The sequence below is a fragment of the Lepidochelys olivacea genome (assembly GCF_965140295.1).
Source record: "Lepidochelys olivacea isolate rLepOli2 genome assembly, chromosome: 2".
In the NCBI taxonomy this organism is placed as follows: Eukaryota; Metazoa; Chordata; order Testudines; family Cheloniidae; genus Lepidochelys; species Lepidochelys olivacea.
This window is the reverse complement of record NC_140412.1, coordinates 136954978-136974988: the sequence shown is the minus strand read 5'-3', so window position 1 is coordinate 136974988 and position 20011 is coordinate 136954978. Positions and strand designations below refer to the sequence as shown.

Sequence of the window (20011 nt, the reverse complement as noted above, 5' to 3'; positions counted from 1 at the left end):
ATAACCCAGAGAAGAAACTGTAGCTTTTAACTCTTTGCCAGGGCTGAGAGCGAGGATCGGTTTAAATGACTGTACAGTAGCTGCTGAGAAGGGAATACAGTAATGAGAAGCAGTCTTTATTCCTGGTGTAGGGGTGGAGTTAGAGTTCTAACAAATCCAAGTAATAGGTTTTCTTTTTATTCACCAGCTTTCACTGTGTACAAAATGTAGCTCTGATCTCACTGGCCAATGGGTATACTGAATATTGCAACAAAATCCTGCCTTTAAAAAGTAACTCACTGATGCCACTTCTTTTCATACTTAGTTATTTGGAGAAAGTGACTGGGGTGCAGGTATACATCAGTAGCATCATCTGCAAAATCTTTAACAGAGCAGAGGAATTATTTGCGTGGGCAAGCTCTCCTTTAATGCACCTCCAAATACCTGTCAAATAGTTGGGTTTTATAAGCTGGGAACATCAGAGAGAAGTGACAATTAAAATTCAGTTCTGAGTCAGACACTCACCATGGCATCCATAAAAGGGAAGGCAGCAAGATAAAGGAAGGCCCTTCTAGTTTTACTTCCCACTGATTCATCCACATGGTGCAGCTTGTTAATAATATAATACCCCAAATCGCTATATGCTGCAGAAATAAAAGAATAGCAAAAAAATAATTTGGTTAAACTGACAGATTCTGGCTGGGATGTTCAAAAGCACCTGTGTGTGTTAGGCATCTAAGCTCTAGGCACTTCTGAAAATCCCACCTTCTCTTCCTAATCAGGGATTTTTGTAGTGTCTTACGAATACAGCCTTTCAATGTATTTTGCAGGTACATATTAGAGAATAAGCTTATAAGTATTCTTAGAAGTTTATAAAACACATAGTATCATATAACACCGATAATATTACCTGTAAAACATGTACAAAACAGTGAAATCACATGATAACTTATAAAGGCATGCAACAAACCGCATTTATGGCCATGTGATGGCTTCCCGTTTACCTTGTCTGCTAATCATTTCTACCGACACTTGTTTTAACATTGCAAAACCTCTGGGGCAGCCTCAGGTGGCTGCCACTTTCCTTCCATGGTTTAAGGGCTAATATATCACAAGGCTAGAAATGGATTATCTGTGCTACTGGAAACTGTGCAATTCCTGCTTTTCAGTGGGCAATGCACTTGTTTCTAGTCCTGGTTCATCCTTAGGTAAAAGCTATTTTTAAGAAGTTAGTTAAAGTAGCTTTGAATTTCACAATTTTAGAGGAATGCGACAACTTCCTTTTCATATAAGGCCAATATAGCTGGACCCTCAGTACTAGATCCTGACATTACAGGTTGTGAAAAGAAAAATAAATCCCAATAACTATTAAAAACCACTATAAAGATGTATAACCTTTCATTTTTAAAAAAACTGTTAAAAGAACGTTAAAGTTGACAAGTCATGCTATTATTGCAATTTTGTTTGGACACACTTCACTATATTACAAAAGATATACATAGATACTTAGCAGCATGTCACATACCTTATACATTTGCTTATATTATCCGATCCATGTGTGTTAATACTGGTGGTCCCATCCAGCTTTGTTCTAGCCTAAAACCAGCTATCCTAATGGAACTGGCAGGTTACTCAAGAAGGTAGGGAATTTGCTTACACTGCCACAAAACCTCAGTTTTGCTGAAGGGCTTAAGGCACTAGTGTTATATGTAATATAGAACAATGTTTGAGGCCAGTCAGAGGAACTGAGTCCAGCATTGTTTTGCAATTACTGAGTGATAACACAGTCACAAGGTTAGGGGATTCAAAGAAAGGTTTATTACTCATTATAACACTCTTCTAAAACGATGGGCAAGTAATGACAACTAGATCTAATGATAGAAACAGGAATGGGGGGCAACATATTTCTACCAGAAGGCTGGGAAAACACAAAGCAAGATAAACAAATAAAACCTCCATTTTATACTGGTTTTCTAGTCCTTACTAAATTTCTGCTATCTATATTATGGCCAGGCTTGCAGACGGTCAGATCACCCTAGTAATCTCCAAGCTGTACTTAGTGTCACTCCCAAACAATCAGCTTAATTGCCTTTTGAATAGTATCAGGGAACCATCCTGTAAAATAGAACTCAAACCTTACTTCCTGAGTCCTGGCGGTCACCTCAGTTCCTTTTCTTAAAATATTCATTTTGCAATAATTTTCACATATCAACTGATATCAGCTGTGGCTATTTTAAAAAAAACAAATATCTATGTGTCCACTTAACTTTTCACTCAATACTTTGTAAACAGTGTGTGCTACCTACACATGTTTACAATTTCTTTGAACACTGTTGCTCTCATTGCAGAGCAGCACCTCATGTCTGTTCCCTAAAATAAAAACGGACTTAATGAGCTTGTGCAACTTTGGAAGAGACGTGAAGAACATATTTCATTACGCTCAGATTCTGTGAGGTCTGTGTTAGGTTCCATCCACACCTGTGCCTCAACTCTGTGGACTAAAACCATGTAGTAAGACAGCTAAAACTCTCGCAGGAGCTACAGGGTGTTAAGTTCCTTACAGGGACAAATATCCTCTTGACCCTGTCCCTTCCTGCCCTTTGCACCCTTTGTGTCCTGTGAACCCACTTCTTGTAGAGGGGCTTCCATGAGCAACTGAGAATGGAGAGCGCATTCATCAGAGATGCTCTCCGTTTTCTCAGCCCTCTCCCCCCCCCACACCTCCATAAAAGCAGACAGTAGAGCAACCTTTTTGGCTCTGAAAGATATAGGGATTAAAAAAAAGCACTGTCACAGAAACCTCGATTAGTGGCCAAGGACTGGATGAGCATGGAGACGGAACCAGCCTGACTCCTGGAAATGTTCCCTCCAACACATGGTTGGAGCACATTGGCAGAGGCTTGTACAGCTTCTGCCCAAAAAGGACCTATTCCCTGGACACAGCGCTTCACTCTCCAGGGCTCTCAATCTGGCATGTTTTACAAGCACTGAAATCCCTTGACGTTAGACAAAAACCTACTGAATTTTTGACGTTGTTGAAATCATAACAGCTAAGCTTAACATTAGCTTTAAAACAGTTAACCTGATTTCCACATGTAAGTGAAAGGTGACACACACTTTTGGTGATGTTGCTAAAAAGCGGTTTTCATCCTTAGAGGATAAGCAGGCTGCTCTCGGGTAAGACTTACTCATAAGTATTCAGGCATGTCTCTCTCAAATGTGAATAAAGCAATCTCTGATGAATTAGAATGTAACCTTGGCAAGCCAGCTGTACTTATGAAGAACAATATAAAAATTAATAATACAGCAGCCTGTTTTGTTCTCCTGTGATAACTCATACTATTTCTCAAGATTCACTTTCATATGTTTACAGTTTGGTCTTGCTGCTTGCATTTAAGTAAAAACTCTAGCTTGGCTCTTTCTTATATGAGTCTGTTCAGAGTCATAAAGATAGGCATTTTCCACTATTGGATTTATCTGACTAGCGGAATATCATGCATATAAATGGAACATCTTCCCTATGGTTGCTTCTATAAAACTCCAACCAGTAGCCCACACACTTGACATCCCTGAAACAAATGCACAACTGAATACGCTCTTGGAGCTTGGCTGACCCATGCATAAACTGTATTAATGACAGCAGAGTCTTAAATAAATGGCACCACTGTTAGTCGTTCTGGGGTCATCCACTATCCTGCATGATGCTCTTGTGTCATGAAGGAAACAAAAAGAACCCTTCCAGGAGGTGCTAGCGTTGATGTTCAGACAAAGCCACACATGTAAATATTAGCTCTATTGGAAAAATATCACAGGCGACTTTGGATTAAATGATGAATTCTCTGGATATAGTCCATCTTCCTACTTTGATGTCAATTTTAAAAATAAACTGTTCTTGTAGACTTGTGAAATGAAAAACTGTGCTTCTTGTCATCAGGTAGATGTGCCACAAAGTTGGAACACTGTATTACTTGAACTCTTCAAAATCTGGAAATGCCTGAGGATTTCTGTCAGTGTTCCCTCCCAACTCTGAACTCGGGGATACAGATGTGGGGACCTGCATGAAAGACCCCCTAAGCTTATTTCTACCAGCTTAGGTTAAAACTTCCCCAAGGCACAAATCCTTTCTTTGTCCTTGGACGGTATTGCTGCCACCACCAAGTGACTTAGACAAACATCCAGGGAAAAGGGCCACTTGGAATCTCTATTTCTGCAAAATATTCCCCCAAGCCCCTTCACACCCTTTCCTGGAGAGGCTTGAGAATAATATACTAACCATTTGCCTTTAATAAAAGTACAGACCAGACCCTTTATCTTTAGCACACTAAAATCAATCAGGTTCTTAAAAGAAGAACTTTATTATAAAAAAACAGTAAAAGAAGCACCTCTGTAAAATCAGGATGGAAGGTAATTTTACAGGGTAATAAAAAGATTTAAAACAGAAGATTCCCCTCTAGGCTCAACTTCAAAGTTCCAAAAACAGGAATAAACCTCCCTCTTAGCATAGGGAAAATTCACAAGCTAAAACAAGAGATAATCTAACGCATTTCCTTGCTTTACTTACAATTTTTGTAATCTTAGATGCTTATTTCAGGTAGGTTTTAGGAGATGTTTTTTCCTGCCTGGTCCCTCTCTCTGTCCCGAGAGAGCACAACAAAGAGCACAAACAAAACCTCCCCCCACCACCCAGATTTGAAAGTATCTTCTTTTCTTATTGGTCCTTTTGGCCAGGCGCCAACCAGGTTATTTGAGCGTCTTAACCCCTTACAGGTAAAGGAGGGATTTTAGGCTACCCTTACCTGTATGTTTATGATAATTTCTCAGACAGCTTAATGCCTCATAACACTCCAAATATAGCTGTTCCAGTTTTAAAGTAAGATTAGTTTTAACTGGCCGAAAAATACACCAAATTTGAGTCTGGGCTCATTCCATTCCTTCTCTGCTTTGTGACTATGTTGTTGAGGAGAAAATGACTAAGTTAATTAGCAGAAATGTAAATTGTTAATGTTAGCTACTGCTACAGCAACATCCACCTCAGGATGTCAATGCATTATACCCTTTTTAAGGAGTTCTGTCTTATCACCCCCTGCAAAGTAGGCACAGATGATGATTACTTTAATGATAGGCTAGGCGATTAGAACAAGAATCCCACCAGAAGTCTACGAAAACTAAGATCAGAAGAACCTGGATAACCTGACTCATGGTCAGATCAGTGTTCCCCTCTCCTCTGTGCTACAGATGGCAGAACATTTGGTATCAGCTAGTCAGGTGGGCATTTTTAGAACTTGACTGACCACAAAAATGGCGCAGTTAACCTTCATTCACACCACTATATTTTTTGGCACGAACAACTATTGACCGTGTTAGCTGGAAACCAGGCCCTTGATCCTTCATGCATGAGTCACTATGCATGTGATTAGTCCCATGGAGACCAGGGGAACTATTAACAAATGTAAAGCCACTCACCTGTGCAGGTGCTTGCAGGATAGGGGCCCGTGTCTGCAATCACAGTGGAAAACGAATAGCATTGCTATGAGCTTCTACTGGATTCAGCCTGCCATCTGTTAGCCTGGCTGCTGAAGTTCCAACTGCTTTGTGTTGGAGCTGACAAGTGACACTTCATCTACTGCCTCACCAGGAGCAAAATGGTGGTAGTGTACATTTTCAAGAGGAAGGGGATGTAGAAGTGTTTACTTAGTCACAGGGACTATGACTTTAGCTGCACCTCCAAAGCTACTGCTGGTTTCCGTCATTCCTAGAACTTCAGCAATGGCAAATGTAACATATATATTCAATTGAAAAGAAATGGCCAGAGTGTTATTCCAGCATCTTGAAACTCCTGCTGAGAAAGGGTGAATTAAATGGCAGCCAGGACCAAAACAGGAAACCCTGATACGTAGAGTCCTGCATGGATACAAAATTTGTATCGGCATCCGATCCGCAAACACGGATATCCGCAGATTTGCAGAGCTCTGCTGATAAGTGATGAATTGTGCTATTGTGTCTACAGCAAAGAGAAAGATGCAGAATGACCGATCCTGGGGCTAGTATTAAACAGGTCCCAGTTAGTACAGAACAGCTGCCAAACATCCGATAAAATGGAGAATTGTAATATAAATGAATCCCTTTCTCTGACAAGTTTAATATTGGTAAGATGTAGCAAATTTTTGTATGCATGCAATAAATGAGATCTCTGCTATATTATATTCCTTCCCTCACAGCACACTGTTCCTTCCCAATGCTACTCCTACAAAATACTCAGAAGTAAGTCACAGCTTGTTTATGCCCGGAGATGTAACAGACTTCCCACAAAGTTATACTTCAATTAACTAGTGGTGGCAGCTGACCCCAAAACATCACAGGATAAGGAACAAAGCACACATTTCAATGTCTAGCTCTAAACTGAAATGGCCAGTGGAAGGATGGTTTTGTGGCCAAGGCACTAGACTGGGACTTTAAGTGGGAAGGAAATGTGGTTTCAATTCCCACCTCTGACATCATTTTTCTGGGTGATCCTGGCCAAGTCACTGACTTTCTCAATTCCTCATATTACTTGCCCAGGGTGTGTTATGAAAATTGTTGGTGAGGCTGTCATACTATGGTGATTGGGGGGGTGGGAGGTGTAAATACAAGATACACACAGCTTGCAGACATGAGTCTGGATTGTTTGGCTCAGTTAGACACCCACATAGAGGATTCCTGTGGCTAATGTGAAGGGCTAGAAAGGAGATCCTGGTGGAGAAGCAAGTATGAGTCATGGGGTTGAAGCAGTCTGGTTTGGCATTGTAAAGGAGTGGGTGTTGCTCTTCATCAGTTCTGCCTGAGTGTTGCTGGTAGACTCAATCATAGCTGCCACTGGGCATTTCCTCCTCCACAGTCACTTGTTGTCTTCTTCCCGCTGACTCTTCTCAGCCAAGAACAAGACTCTTCTCTTCTTCCCTTGGGTATTTTGCTCTTCCGTAGTTGAGTCTCACACTCCATGAAGGACAAACATGTCATCCTCCCTTGTTCTTCACCTACAGACTACAACAGAGAATCTCACTGCAGTCTAGATATATTTTTTTAATTTCTTGAGCATCAATATCCTGGGCCTTTTGCTTCCTAGAAGAGGTATGTGACAATCTCACAGCTGCTGAAGACCAGCTGCCAGACTGTCACTTGGTTCCTCCTTCTCCTACTGTTCTTCCCCCTCCGGAGGTTGTGCATCTGTGGGTCACAAAGGGATAAGCAGGTTTTAAAACATGTTCAAAAGGAACTTGGCAGCATCACATAGTCATTTAGTGCTGGGAATCTGACTAATGCCATTGTCTTGGGTCCTCCTCCACTCTCAGTGGTGGTCCTCTCATATTTTCAGGCATACGCATGTTAAAATATTACAAAATATTTTACATTTTGCCACCATGAACAGTTGGAAGATTGAGTGAAGCCCCTTCACTCAGGACTTTAAGGTCTGACATACAGACAGACTTTTTTTTCCCTCTTCATAAAATGGAAACATTGGGTGTAAGAGGTTCAGACCACAGCAGTGCTCTGTAGTTCAACAAACCTAGGGTAACTCAACCAGCATGTTCAGGAATGACTACCCACAGCCATCTGTGACCAAAAGCCCCACACATACCTAAGAAGCAATCAATCTATCGCCTTCAGCTTGGAAATCTGGCTCATATACTGTGAGTCAGCAGGAACCCATATGGCTTAAAACCAAAATGAGATGGATCAGAAAAATGAACTCTTCCCGGCTGGTAAAACTGCCCTCTGTTCAACCTGGTACACAAACTGGACAAGGTGGGCAACTGAAAGACCATGTCAAGGCTGGGGAAAGATCCAAACCAAGAAATCTTATGGCAGATCTTGCAAATGAATACGGATTTACAACACTGACTGCTTATAATCTTCAGTACAAAATCCTGAGACACCCGCATACATTGAGGTGGCCTGTGGATGTCAGGGAGATCAATGAATTAATTTCATTGATGGTTTAACTTGTTAAATTAGTGACAGGTTGATCTTGGCAAAGGGCTACTGCAGACAATGAGCACATTGCCTACATACTGTCATAACAACAACAAAGGGTAAAATTAGCCTTTTAATTAACATGTGGGGCTATGGTCTTAACACGAGGTGCTTTAACACTGGGTGCCTGTTTCTGTGTGTTTAAAGAGTTATAGGGCTGCTAAGAATGATTAAAAGGTGGCACCAAGCCAGGAGATAACATCAGTGGACATCTGTTCTTCCAGAAGGCTCTTATGCAAGTACAATAAGTACAAGGGCAGGGCCTCTGTGATGACTTGCAGGGTGTGTGGTGGTTGAGAAACTGACAGCCTGACAATGAACAATGGGTCCCATGTGCAGGCCACCCTCTGTAGCTCCACATCCAGCGATAGATATTGCCACCAAATACCTGCCTAGTTCCCAGAGAGCAGCAGTCTCCCACATGGGTGCCCAAGTCCATTCACACTCCCTGCATTCCTTCCCCATCCCTCCCCTCAGACAGCACAGAGATATAAGGAATACCAAACACTATACCTGTTACAGGGACTTTACTTTCTTCCTCCTGGTCAGTCTCCTCCTCATCATTTTCCTTGTTACAAGGGCTACATCAGTCTCCATTCTGTGAAGTGGGTTGGAGGTTGTCTGGAGGCACCAGGCCTGGTACAGCTCTTAAAGGTACATGAGGTCCAATTTCTGCTAGGCTCTTGGTTGTGGTCTAATGTTCTCTGATACTAACCCTTCACGGCCTTGAATATTCCATCATACTGGTTGATACTCAGTTCAGTATCACATTTGGTGGGTCTTGCAGAAATCTGCAAATACTGTTAACTTCTTCCTAGCCAACTCCAGGTTTATTTGTATATTCTCCCTGATCAATAGTGCAGTCAGGGTCCTGGTCTTGCTTGCCAGTGGCTCCTGGGTTTTGCAAGACATGATGTCTGTAGTAGCTGGTGCAAGAGCTTAGCTATCCACCAAAAATGGACAATGAAGCTTTGACTACAGCTAACAGAAGGTAATGCTGGTTATTTTTAAATCAGCCTGTCTGATCCTTTTTACTACACAGTTTATCATTATGAAATGGCTGGCATGGGGGAACAGATACTAAGGTGCTCCTACTGTGATGTGGGTGGCAAAGTAAATATCTATCAAAGGTCTTAAGAAGTCCTAATTGAAGAAAGAAAGAAAAAAAAAAGCATTTCTTATAACACATTGGAATGGCCTGCTACAGAAAAGAACCGTGAAACCCATTTACACAGACAAATCCCATCTGCACAGCAGTATGACAGTGCTATGACGTGGGTCCAGCCTGACAACTGTGCTACTGCAAAACACGGTTGAAATAGGCCAGCAGTAAGTTGAGCAATCACACACTGGTAGTAGTGGTGTGCATTTGTGCACGAGCAAGAACTACAGATGGAATCTACCATTCTAAAACAGTAAAATTTTGTAGTCTAAGCAGAACTCCAGCTACAAGACAATCTCATAGTTCCTCCTAGGTTTTCATTTCTAGGTGTGAGGAGAGCTGCAGGTTAAGCAGCTCTGGGGGATGGGATGGGGAAGCAATTTCAACCAGTAAGTAAATAGTGAGAAAGGCTTACCTATCAAGGTATGAAATACAGCAGCCACCGCACCAGCCACAACCATGCACAAAACTGCTTTGGTCCTGTCTCGTTTGCTGTTCACAAACACCAGACCCACATTCTTGAAGTCACTCATTGGACCTGTGAAGAACTTCATGAGGGAATAGGCCAGCCCGTAGCTGGCCAGCATTTCCACAGCATCTTCCTTAACAGCTGCTATGCCCCTGTTCAAGGCCTGTTGAAATACATAAAAGAAAGAATACTTCAAAATGCAGACAGTGTCTGGGAAAAAAAAATATGATGCAGTTTGTTCCCATAGAAACCAACAGTTTACCAAAAGTTAAGTCATAACCTCTTTTGATCTGTATTGACTTGACATTCTTTGGATCCTGCATGCAGAAATATAAAGTGACTGAAACATCAAAATAAATACTGGCAAAGTGCATACGAAAACTTTTCCCACTCTCTATGGCTTCAATTTACTGTGCTGCACAGCTCTATTGTACATATGCACGGTGAGACAGATACCAAGTGTTCCAATTTACAATGGCCAGTAAGAAACTACAGAGGATTTAAATACATAAAATGTTTCATGAAATAAAACATTAGTAATTTGTTTCTAAAGTTATCAAATGGAACCCCCTTATACTGAAGTGCAGTACTTTAAACAACTTTACTATATGAAATTGACCGCTGTGCAGAAGGCCGAAAAGTCCCATGTGAGGACTTAGGTGTGACTTTAGAAACATGTAGTCCAGGTTTGCCTTTTGCATGGGAGAGTGAAATTTTTACCCATATCCAAAGATACAAAACTGGAACTGCAGCTGGTCCATTATAATGCATTGAAATTACTTGGGGCTTAAAGTCCATTTCACTGTAAAAGGAGTTGTGCTATAGTCATGTTGACCATGAGTAGGTACCTGATTCTACACAATGGTGTTGTTTTTCATTAAACATAGCCAAATGTACATGTGGCCAAATATGTTGGTCTTCCGCCCATGTAATTTCATGTTTCAAAGTAAGATTGAGACCCTGCACCCCTTGATTAAGCAAAATTCTCACAGCTTATTAAAAATAAAAATGAAACACAAAATATCTATATTTCAAGTTGTTCTTATGTTGAATAGTCTAGCAAATACCTTGCAGATACTGAGGGGGGAAAAAAAAAGTGTCCTCCTGCTCAAATCTCCAAATAATTTAACAGATTATCTTCATATCTAAATTGAACCAAGAGAAAAATGCCATAACATTTTCCTCAGAACTCAGGAAAAGCTCACAGCAAGCACATTTCAAATGTGTCGACTAAATAGGACACAGTTTTGGTCTTCACTGCCATACCATCAATCACCTGAGGTATTCAGTAAATTGTGAAAATATGATTAGACTCAAAAAGCACAAAGGATGGAATGATGACTTGATTTCATAAGAATTTAGTTCTTATGGGTCACAGATGAGACATACTGAGAGGTCCACAAAGAACTGACCAATCAGGAACATCTTTTAAGTCTCCCCTGACTCCAAAACTGTAGTGTCTACCACTTATGTACCACCCCTGGCACTGAGCTTTGTTTGAAGGTAAAATATCTAAATTTGAATATCGTAATGTAACTAAGTTCAAGTCTTAGCATTTCAACATCAGAGTTCTATGTGAAGCACCTACAAGCAGGCAACTCCCATTGGCTTCAACAGAAGTTGTTTCTGTACGTTGGAGGGCAGCATTTAGCCTCTAATATTTTTTTCCTTTTCCATCTCTGTAAGATGCTTCACTGCCACTTGCTGATGTTAAGACTAAATCGGTGTCTCCAGTATGACATAAAACTGCCGCAAGTTCTCCATACCTGATGCTCATCAAAACGGTCTCTTGCACTACACTATGCACTAAACAGGAAAAATGAAGTTCCATATTTTTCAGCCTTCTTGCTCTACTTTGTCCTTCTTCTCCCAGACAATGACCTTATCCCATCATGCGTAAGATGCATAAGATCTTCCCTCCTACTGTTACACATAACTTCTTCTTGGGCCTGCATAATGCAAGTGCTGCACTTGACATGGGTGCAAATTATATCTAAACTTGCAGAGTAAATAAAACCCCAAAAGATGGCATCCTGGGCATGGAGGAGTACATAACATTGTACACATAATTTGCTTACTACTTAGGAATGCTGTAGAAAAAACTGGTGGCAGCCATCCACCATGACAAGGGTCAAGCCCTTAGCCTGTATGATTCCCTCTAATAGCTGCATAAAAAAAGGAAGGATGTTAAAACTGTTTCAGAGCTTTAAGCTTGTACCTTGGCCACTTATACATGGGACAGTGGTATTAGGGGCTATGCCTTTAAGGGCTGAGCTTCCCAGACAGAGTCTGGGCATGGTGCTGTGCAGTTGGAACCAATCTCAGAATGAAGCAGATCTCTTGCAAGCACCGTAATCACTGAACTCCATCAGGGCAACAGCAGACATTGGTGCTGGTAGGGTCTCCTTAATGGACTGAGGATACCTATGGGATGTGATTAATGCAGTTCAGGACTTATTGGTCATATGGATAGCCTACTGACAACACACCTATAGTGCAATTTTTCTGACTTGGGGCATGACCTGAAATAATCCTACCTGCTAGGGACAAGCCTTCCCTGGTGAGCATGGAGAGTAAATAACTTCTACAAAATGTGAAGCTTTCACTTATAAAGTCTTTCCTCTCATGCTCATGACAAGAAGGCACAGCTGTGGTGAGTATACTCTTCTTCCACATACTCCTTCAGAGCTGGTGGGAGGCTTAAATGATGTTTGTGAAGTATATTGTTCTGGTTATCAAAAGTAGTAATTTCTTTCGCTTCAACAAGAATCAGATCCTTCCATGCCTCTGCCAGCACTGCTAGTAACAGGGTAAATTTCCAACTTTTAGATAGAAATCAACAGAGGGTGCCTACTGCATTCTTTGAAGGGCATTATTTGACTTTTATTCTTCTCTTCCCTCCCATTGTCTTTTGTTTGCAATAAACTATGTCTGGTGGTTCTAATTTTCAGAGTAATCGCTAAAGCATTCAGGGCACTCTGCAACCTAAATTAATCCTGTCACTTGAAAACAAAGCTGCATATATTTTTAGGCATAATTCACGGTAGCAGGCACTTCCATCCTGTTAGGACTACTACTTGTTGTCAAGGCCTATGCAGGAGGGTAATGAATCTATCACCGACAGGGTAGCAGTTTATCTGAGAGTCTGTGCATTCAGTTGAGACCCATGCCTGTCAGTGGTTACCTAGATGGAAAAAGCCATCCAATCTGAGCCAAATGGGTCCATAAAATGCCAACGAGAATATGATCGCCGAGAAAACTATGGCCTAAGAAACCAGCAGACCCAGAAAAATCCTCATTACACATAGGGTACAAAAATTCACCCTGGATGAAGCTCTGAAGTCAACTGAATTTGGGGTGAATTTGGCCCATAATCACTTTGTGTGTCCATTTACCACATAACTAGGAATGGACAAGATGAGTGACTCTAGAGTGGGACTCTGCTCCCCCATCATATAAGACTGAGCTCAGACATTTTCTGTGGAAACAAACTACAACTAAGGAAACACACCTGAATTGCTATGGGATTCCCCCCACTACACACTCTGTGCACCAGGTAGCGTAAAGGAGCCCTACTTTATTAGAGGAATGTTGCCATTAAGTTGTCCTACTGAGGAACAGCTTACTGACACGATGAAATCCCTCTAAGGTTAGACATGAAACAGTCATGTCCATAAACAAGGCACTGGAAAAAGTTTTTGCTGTGGAAGACCGCTTTAGAAAACTTACAATAAATGTAACGGTCTACTAGCTGCTTAGTTTTAGTAACTTCCTCCAGACAAACCACTCATTTTGACTGATGTGCCTCAGCAATTTCTTTTTCCATTTTCACATTACAGAGATGGATGGACAAACTATTCAATGACCCCTTTCAAACCTTGTGGATTGCATGTCATATTTGATACCCTTAAATCAATGTGAAAACCCAGAAACTTGGAGAGCTTATTCTGTGCATCATTTGAAAGATAAAAATGTTTGCTGGGTTCCATGACGTGCCAAACACTGGAAGCACTTGGTAATCTTCCAATTTAATTTCCTGCAATTACATTACCTTTTCAAAAAGTCATAAACCAAGGATCACTGACTGCAGTTTGTGTACATGCTTTGTGCACACAAAACCATTGACAAAACTGAACAAACAGCATCTGTGTTCCATATTTGTTCCAACCAAGTTACAATCTGTGTCCAAAAAGATCAGCATTATTTGTTAGATGAAACATAAGTTTTTCAAAGATATTTAGGCTTTGCTCTGCTCAGCACTGTAATGCTTAACTGACTTGGAAGCTTACATCTCATTTTCAAAACTGACTTAGGCACTTCTCATTTTTGAAAAATGAGAATTTGGCTCCAAAGTCAGTTAGGAGTTGCACCCTGAATGGAGCAATGCCTAAATGCTTCTAAAATCTGGGCCAAAGGCCCTTATCATAGGGTTGACAAATCATGCATCATTCAGTTACTTTTCCATTAGCTTATGACTGGTCAATTAGTATATTTTTTAAATCTCTTCTTGCCAGATTTGGATGGAACACCTCCAAGGAAAACAGAGATGCTTCAGGGAGTGGTGCTGGTAATTCAGGTTTCAGAGTAACAACCGTGTTAGTCTGTATTCGCAAAAAGAAAAGGAGTACTTGTGGCACCTTAGAGCCTAACCAATTTATTTGAGCATAAGCTTTCATGAGCTACAGCTCACTAAATCGGATGCATACTGTGGAAAGTGTAGAAGATCTTTTTATATGCACACAAAGCATGAAAAAATACCTCCTCCCACCCCACTCTCCTGCTGGTAATAGCTTATCTAAAGTGACCACTCTCCTTACAATGTGTATGATAATCAAGGTGGGCCATTTCCAGCACAAATCCAGGGTTTAACAAGAACGTGGGGGGGGGGTAGAAAAAAACAAGGGGAAATAGGTTACCTTGCATAATGACTTAGCCACTCCCAGTCTCTACTCAAGCCTAAGTTAATTGTATCCAATTTGCAAATGAATTCCAATTCAACAGTTTCTCGCTGGAGTCTGGATTTGAAGTTTTTTTGTTGTAATATAGCAACTTCATGTCTGTAATCACGTGACCAGAGAGATTGAAGTGTTCTCCGACTGGTGTATGAATGTTATAATTCTTGACATCTGATTTGTGTCCACTTATTCTTTTACGTAGAGACTGTCCAGTTTGACCAATGTACATGGCAGAGGGGCATTGCTGGCACATGATGGCATATATCACATTGGTGTATGCGCTGGTAATTCAGCAGATGACATTCTTCTCTCCTGCATCATTACTGAACCTTTGCCCCAGTACAATATTGGGAGCTACTGTGATGTTGGGGTTGCTGTCTTCTGGAAAAATGATAAAACCAAGTTCCTCTCACGCTTATAATTTAAGATCCCATGGCACTCCTTTTAGCTGCAGAGTTGTTGACCCTGAGGTACAAGCTAAATTTCAACTTGACTAATTAAACTCTACACTTGAATTTTTTCCCTGAAGCATCAATTGGATATATTCTTCCTAAAAGGGTGCCTAATGTTAGTTGGAACTGTTCAAATAGCTGCTGTATTTTGTTGGGTGAAGTGATTCTTGTACCTCACAGGGATATTCTGAAGCTTACATACTTAACATTTGTCAAGCACTTTCAGTTGCTCAGAGGGAAGGAGCTATAGAAGGGCACACCATTATTTATTATAACTCTTACCAAAAATGAATCTGTACCTGATACATGGCACATAGCATATGATAGCAGAAGAATGTCATAATTTCACATTACCTGTCTGACACATCTTTGTCAAATGTCTATTAATTGTGAAAATGACAGTACCATGTTCCTCAAGTGGGCAATAGACAGACGGGGCAGAATTAACCCTTGTAACACTCATTTAAATGGAGGTATACAAGCTATGAACTTGGCCTATTATATTTTTCATATTTACGTGATTTTTGACAGACAATAGCCTAATCATACCAACTGCTGATGAACTGAATGCATCAGTAAACAGTCTGCAGGGAACAGTCAACCCTTGTTGAATGGGTTGTGTATTAAATTTCTACTTATAAAATAAATGTAATTCTCAGGCCTGTAAAATATATTGCACACTGATAACTCACTTTACTCCTTGCTTACAGAACAGTTGCTTATATTGATGAGATTGTAACTTTGCATTAATCGCATTATAAACAGAGTGAACTAACTTTGGCCCCCAAAGTAAGTTAAATCCCAGGCAGCATTGATGGATGTTGGTCTGTCTATACAATCTTGAGTTTTGTTGACATGGTCGATAGCCTTAATCTCAACCAATTCATGTCCAACACTGATCCAGCCTTAAAAATCCATGTTATGTAGAAAAATATATGTGAAATCAGTGAAGTTACACAGGACAGATACTGGTGTGAAAGAACTGAGATACTGATTTAAAACAATTCATTCACTTTTGTCAGTCAGATATGTTAAACATTAAACCACAATAGTGGTTTAGTTATAGAAACATGAACGGCAAAATTATAAGGAAAACTTCCTCTATTTTTTGGTTCCTACTAGGACACCTGATAACATAAACATAGAGAAAACATGTGGGCAACTATTAGTGTCATTCTGCATTCACAGTTTGCTTATTAAAGCTGCATTTTCCCCTCTCCCTTCTACTTCTCCTTGGATTTGCATATCACTCACTGTGCACTACCTGGATTTCATGTTGTGCAGACAGAGGGCCACATGGAGGAATACTGTCCCAATATTTTATCACCTTTCTAAAAGATTAGATGTACTGTGGGGGTGACATTAGCATTTTGGTTTCTTTTACAAATAGCTAATTAGGGCCAGACCCTCAGCTGGCAAAATCAGTGTTGGTCCTTTGACATCAGTAGAGCTATACTGCCTTGAACCAGCTAAGGGTCTGGTTCATACAATCTAGAGCAGGGATTGGCAACGTTTGGCACGCAGCCCACCAGGGTAAGCCCCCTGGCAGGCCGGGTCAGTTAGTTTACTTGCCGCATCCGGAGGTTCGGCTGATCGCGACTCCCCTGGCCGTGGTTTGCCGCTCCAGGCCAATGGGGGCTGCGTGGGTCGAGGGACGTGCTGTCTGCTGCTTCCCGCAGCCCCCATTGGCCTGGAGCAATGAACCGTGGCCAGTGCGAGCCATGATCGGCTGAACCTGCGGATGCGGCAGGTTAACAAACCGGCCCAGCCCACCAGGGGGCTTAATGGCGGGCCGCGTGCCAAACATTGCTGATCCCTGATCTAGAGGATATTACTTTCCAGACAATGCACACAGTGTAGGTACAAGACATATTTGGTTGAAATAAGTGAGTGACCCTCTTTTGGCAAGTGTTTTAAAACATGCAAGTTATAACTGTTCCTCCTATGCCATTTCATTCTTAGCAATTGGGAGGTAATGAATGATAGCCGTGTTAGTCTGTATCAGCAAAAATAACAAGGAGTCCTTGTGGCACCTTAGAGACTAACAAATTTATTTGGGCATAAGCTTTTGTGGTTAGAGCCTACTTCATCAGATGCATAATTGATTTATCTCGTTAGACTGACCTCATACTTGGTAAAGCAACCCCCGTCCTTTCATGTATTTCCCTGCTCCTGTATTTTTACTCCATGCATCTGATGAAGTGGGTTCTAACCCACGAAAGCTTATACCCAAATAAATCTGTTAGTCTCTAAGATGCCACAAGGACTCCTCGTTATTTTTTTTAAAATGATAGTCAGTCACTCTCCCTCTCCACAAGTGGTAACACATGCTTTGTTTCCAGTTTTTTTTCCTTAAACATTTTTATTATGAGTAGTAAGAAAATCCCCTCCTCACTGACTCTCCTCTTCACACTATGCTCATTATACAAAATATCATGTCACAAATATAGTGCAAGGCTGTAGTCCAACCCGTGTGTGAGTGAGAGAGAAAGAGAGAGATATTTTGTTTTGGGTCTATATTAACCCTAATTTACACACACATAGCATCTTTCAGCCAGAGCACGACTGAAATACTGTTACGTCCATTGTGGAGCGAATCAGCAAGCCCTTGCACAGTATGACATTAGCTGAGGAGGTGAAACTTTGGCCAAGGACATGCAAACACAACCCCCCATCTTCTCTTATGAAGAGTGCCATGCTGTCTTTAATATACACACAGAATCAGCAAGGTCTTGGTTTTTATAGTGTCATTCAGAAGTCTCCAGTGCCAAAGAGCAACTAGTAGGGCTCAGTCTCCTTACAAATGTAAAAAAACCCTAGTCATTTTAACTGGCTTCCTCAGCTTGACAAGAAACTTGGGTGTAACCTTCATCAAATCTCCAGTGCATGTGTAGTGGCACCTGCAGCAAAATGTACTAACACAAGAGTCTTTCATGCAAAAAGACAGTGCCCTAGAAACCAATAAGGAGCTTTGGGGAGAAGTGTCTCGGGGAGCAGAGAGAACCCAGCAGCTACCAGAACTAGGCAATACATCTTATACTGGAGTTCACCTACAATCATATGATCAGGATGAACATGTTCTGCACTCAGTCTTAAGGATATTTAGAAAAATTGCCGAACACCTGAGCATTAACCTGAGCACCTGAGCATAACATTTCAATAACTTGGGTCTAACTTAAGTGTATTCCTTCAGATGTATTTACTGTGTGGTTAACCTCAAATACTCATGATTGTGTCAGAGTTGAATCTATGGCTGTTCAACAAATTCCAATCTTCTCTATATCATATTCTGCCCTCCGAGATGAAGATGATCAGGGAGTTATGAGAACAGTGAAAACAGTTACCAGTTTTATTTACTTTTGTTTATGTCTTATATTTGATAGGTTTATTCAAGTCTTTGAAAACTGGAATTGTGTCTGGGTTTTTTTGATCAGTCTTGCCAGTTTAGCCACCTGAAGGAAACCTCAAAAGCTAAGTCTGAAACTGAGTGGGTCGGCTAAGCATGTGTATGTCTCAAGGACAATAGCCCTCCCTCACCCCCATCTCCAGCCTCAATCATGAGAGGGAAACAGAAGTCTTTGTTGAAGAACTGGGGAAACAAAGAGTGGACGGTCTCTCCCTACCCTCCACTCCCTTCTCCCTCTCCAATAATTGTTCTGAGTTTTCACTCTAAGTCTTGTCACCATGTACATTCTGTACCAGATTCACTAGTACAGTCTAGCTGCTTTGCTTTGTGCTGCTGCCATGACACACTCTACATTGCTGTGTGGTGTTCTGGCAGGTAGTTTTTCAGGAAATCTGGCCCTCTGATTTTTATTAAAATAAGACCAGATTTACTGCCGTATCACTGATCTGCTTTACTCTTAATCTCTGATACTAGTACAGCTACATCTCCACTAGTATTGTATCCTAACCATGAACATGTTAGATAAATACCTATATAGCTAGATCACATGGTAAGAAGAGAGATCATCAGCTCAGCAAAGCAGGAATCCCTCCTATTCTGTCATCACCTGTTCTGTTATTGAAAAGGGGACTGAAAATTACTTGCATTTCAAAAGCATTTGTTTGTAACAAGAACATCAGTCTTAATTTAAAACCAACTCTGCAGCATCTAGTAAAATATGTTAACCACAGGGGATGTTTGTGTTATGCACCAGTGGAAATTTCCTGGTGTTCTTTCCTTAGGTAGCCTGATTGTTTACTTATAAGAATCATAATGAAACATTAATTGTTAGTTATATTTATATTATATTATAGTAGCAGTCAGATCCCAATCAGGATCATGGCTCATTATGCCAGGTGCAATATGAACACACATGACAATCTCTGCCCCAAAGATCAGATCTTTGAAAAAACACACTGAATTAAATGTTGGCCTTCAGATTTCTTATAGAAGACTACAGAACAAACCCTTTACTCTCAGCGATATATAAAATATACACAGCAACAGCACACAAAAAGCATAGGGGATTGATTTAAAAAGCAGTAACACTCACTCTGATTACATAAACACAACTGTCTACATTTTGACAATGTTTCAGTCATGTGATTCTTCTTGTGGCATTACATTATATTTTTTTTTCTTGGAAGTATGAGAGTTGCTAATGGTCCGTACCAAATGAACAGAATTTGGATCAGGTCCTTTGTGTATAAGTGTTAGACTTCAGTACAAGGCTGTCCAAGTCAAAAGAAAACCTTTCTGTTGACTTTAGCAGGAGGAGGACCAGGCTCAACATGAGCAAGAGCAGCACAAGCTTCCTCTTGTTGCCTAAACCCGGGCCAACTATGGCCACCTTTAGGGAGAGAGGCTATTTAATTCTCTACCTTTCTAACTGTGGTAGGGTTCCCTGTGAACTACTGTACTAAGATCAAGTAATAGCCATCAGAAGGCATCAGCTCTTGGTCACTATTGAGCCGGATGTGAATGAAAAGGACACTTTTTTAGAATGGCAGGTAGGAACATGATCTAAAAGAGCTGAAG

At 40.9% G+C, this 20011-nt stretch overlaps 1 protein-coding gene across 1 annotated transcript in view; it reads right to left on the bottom strand.

The window, feature by feature from the left end:
* The window catches only part of ANKH (ANKH inorganic pyrophosphate transport regulator), a 137973-nt gene that overhangs the window by 49294 nt on the left and 68668 nt on the right, over positions 1-20011 (bottom strand). Inside the window, exons 3-4 of the mRNA XM_084619141.1 lie at positions 9567-9783; positions 505-623 (exon numbers count right to left, since the gene is read on the bottom strand). Coding sequence (XP_084475267.1) covers positions 505-623; positions 9567-9783 — 336 coding nt within the window. The remainder of the gene's footprint in view (positions 1-504; positions 624-9566; positions 9784-20011) is intronic.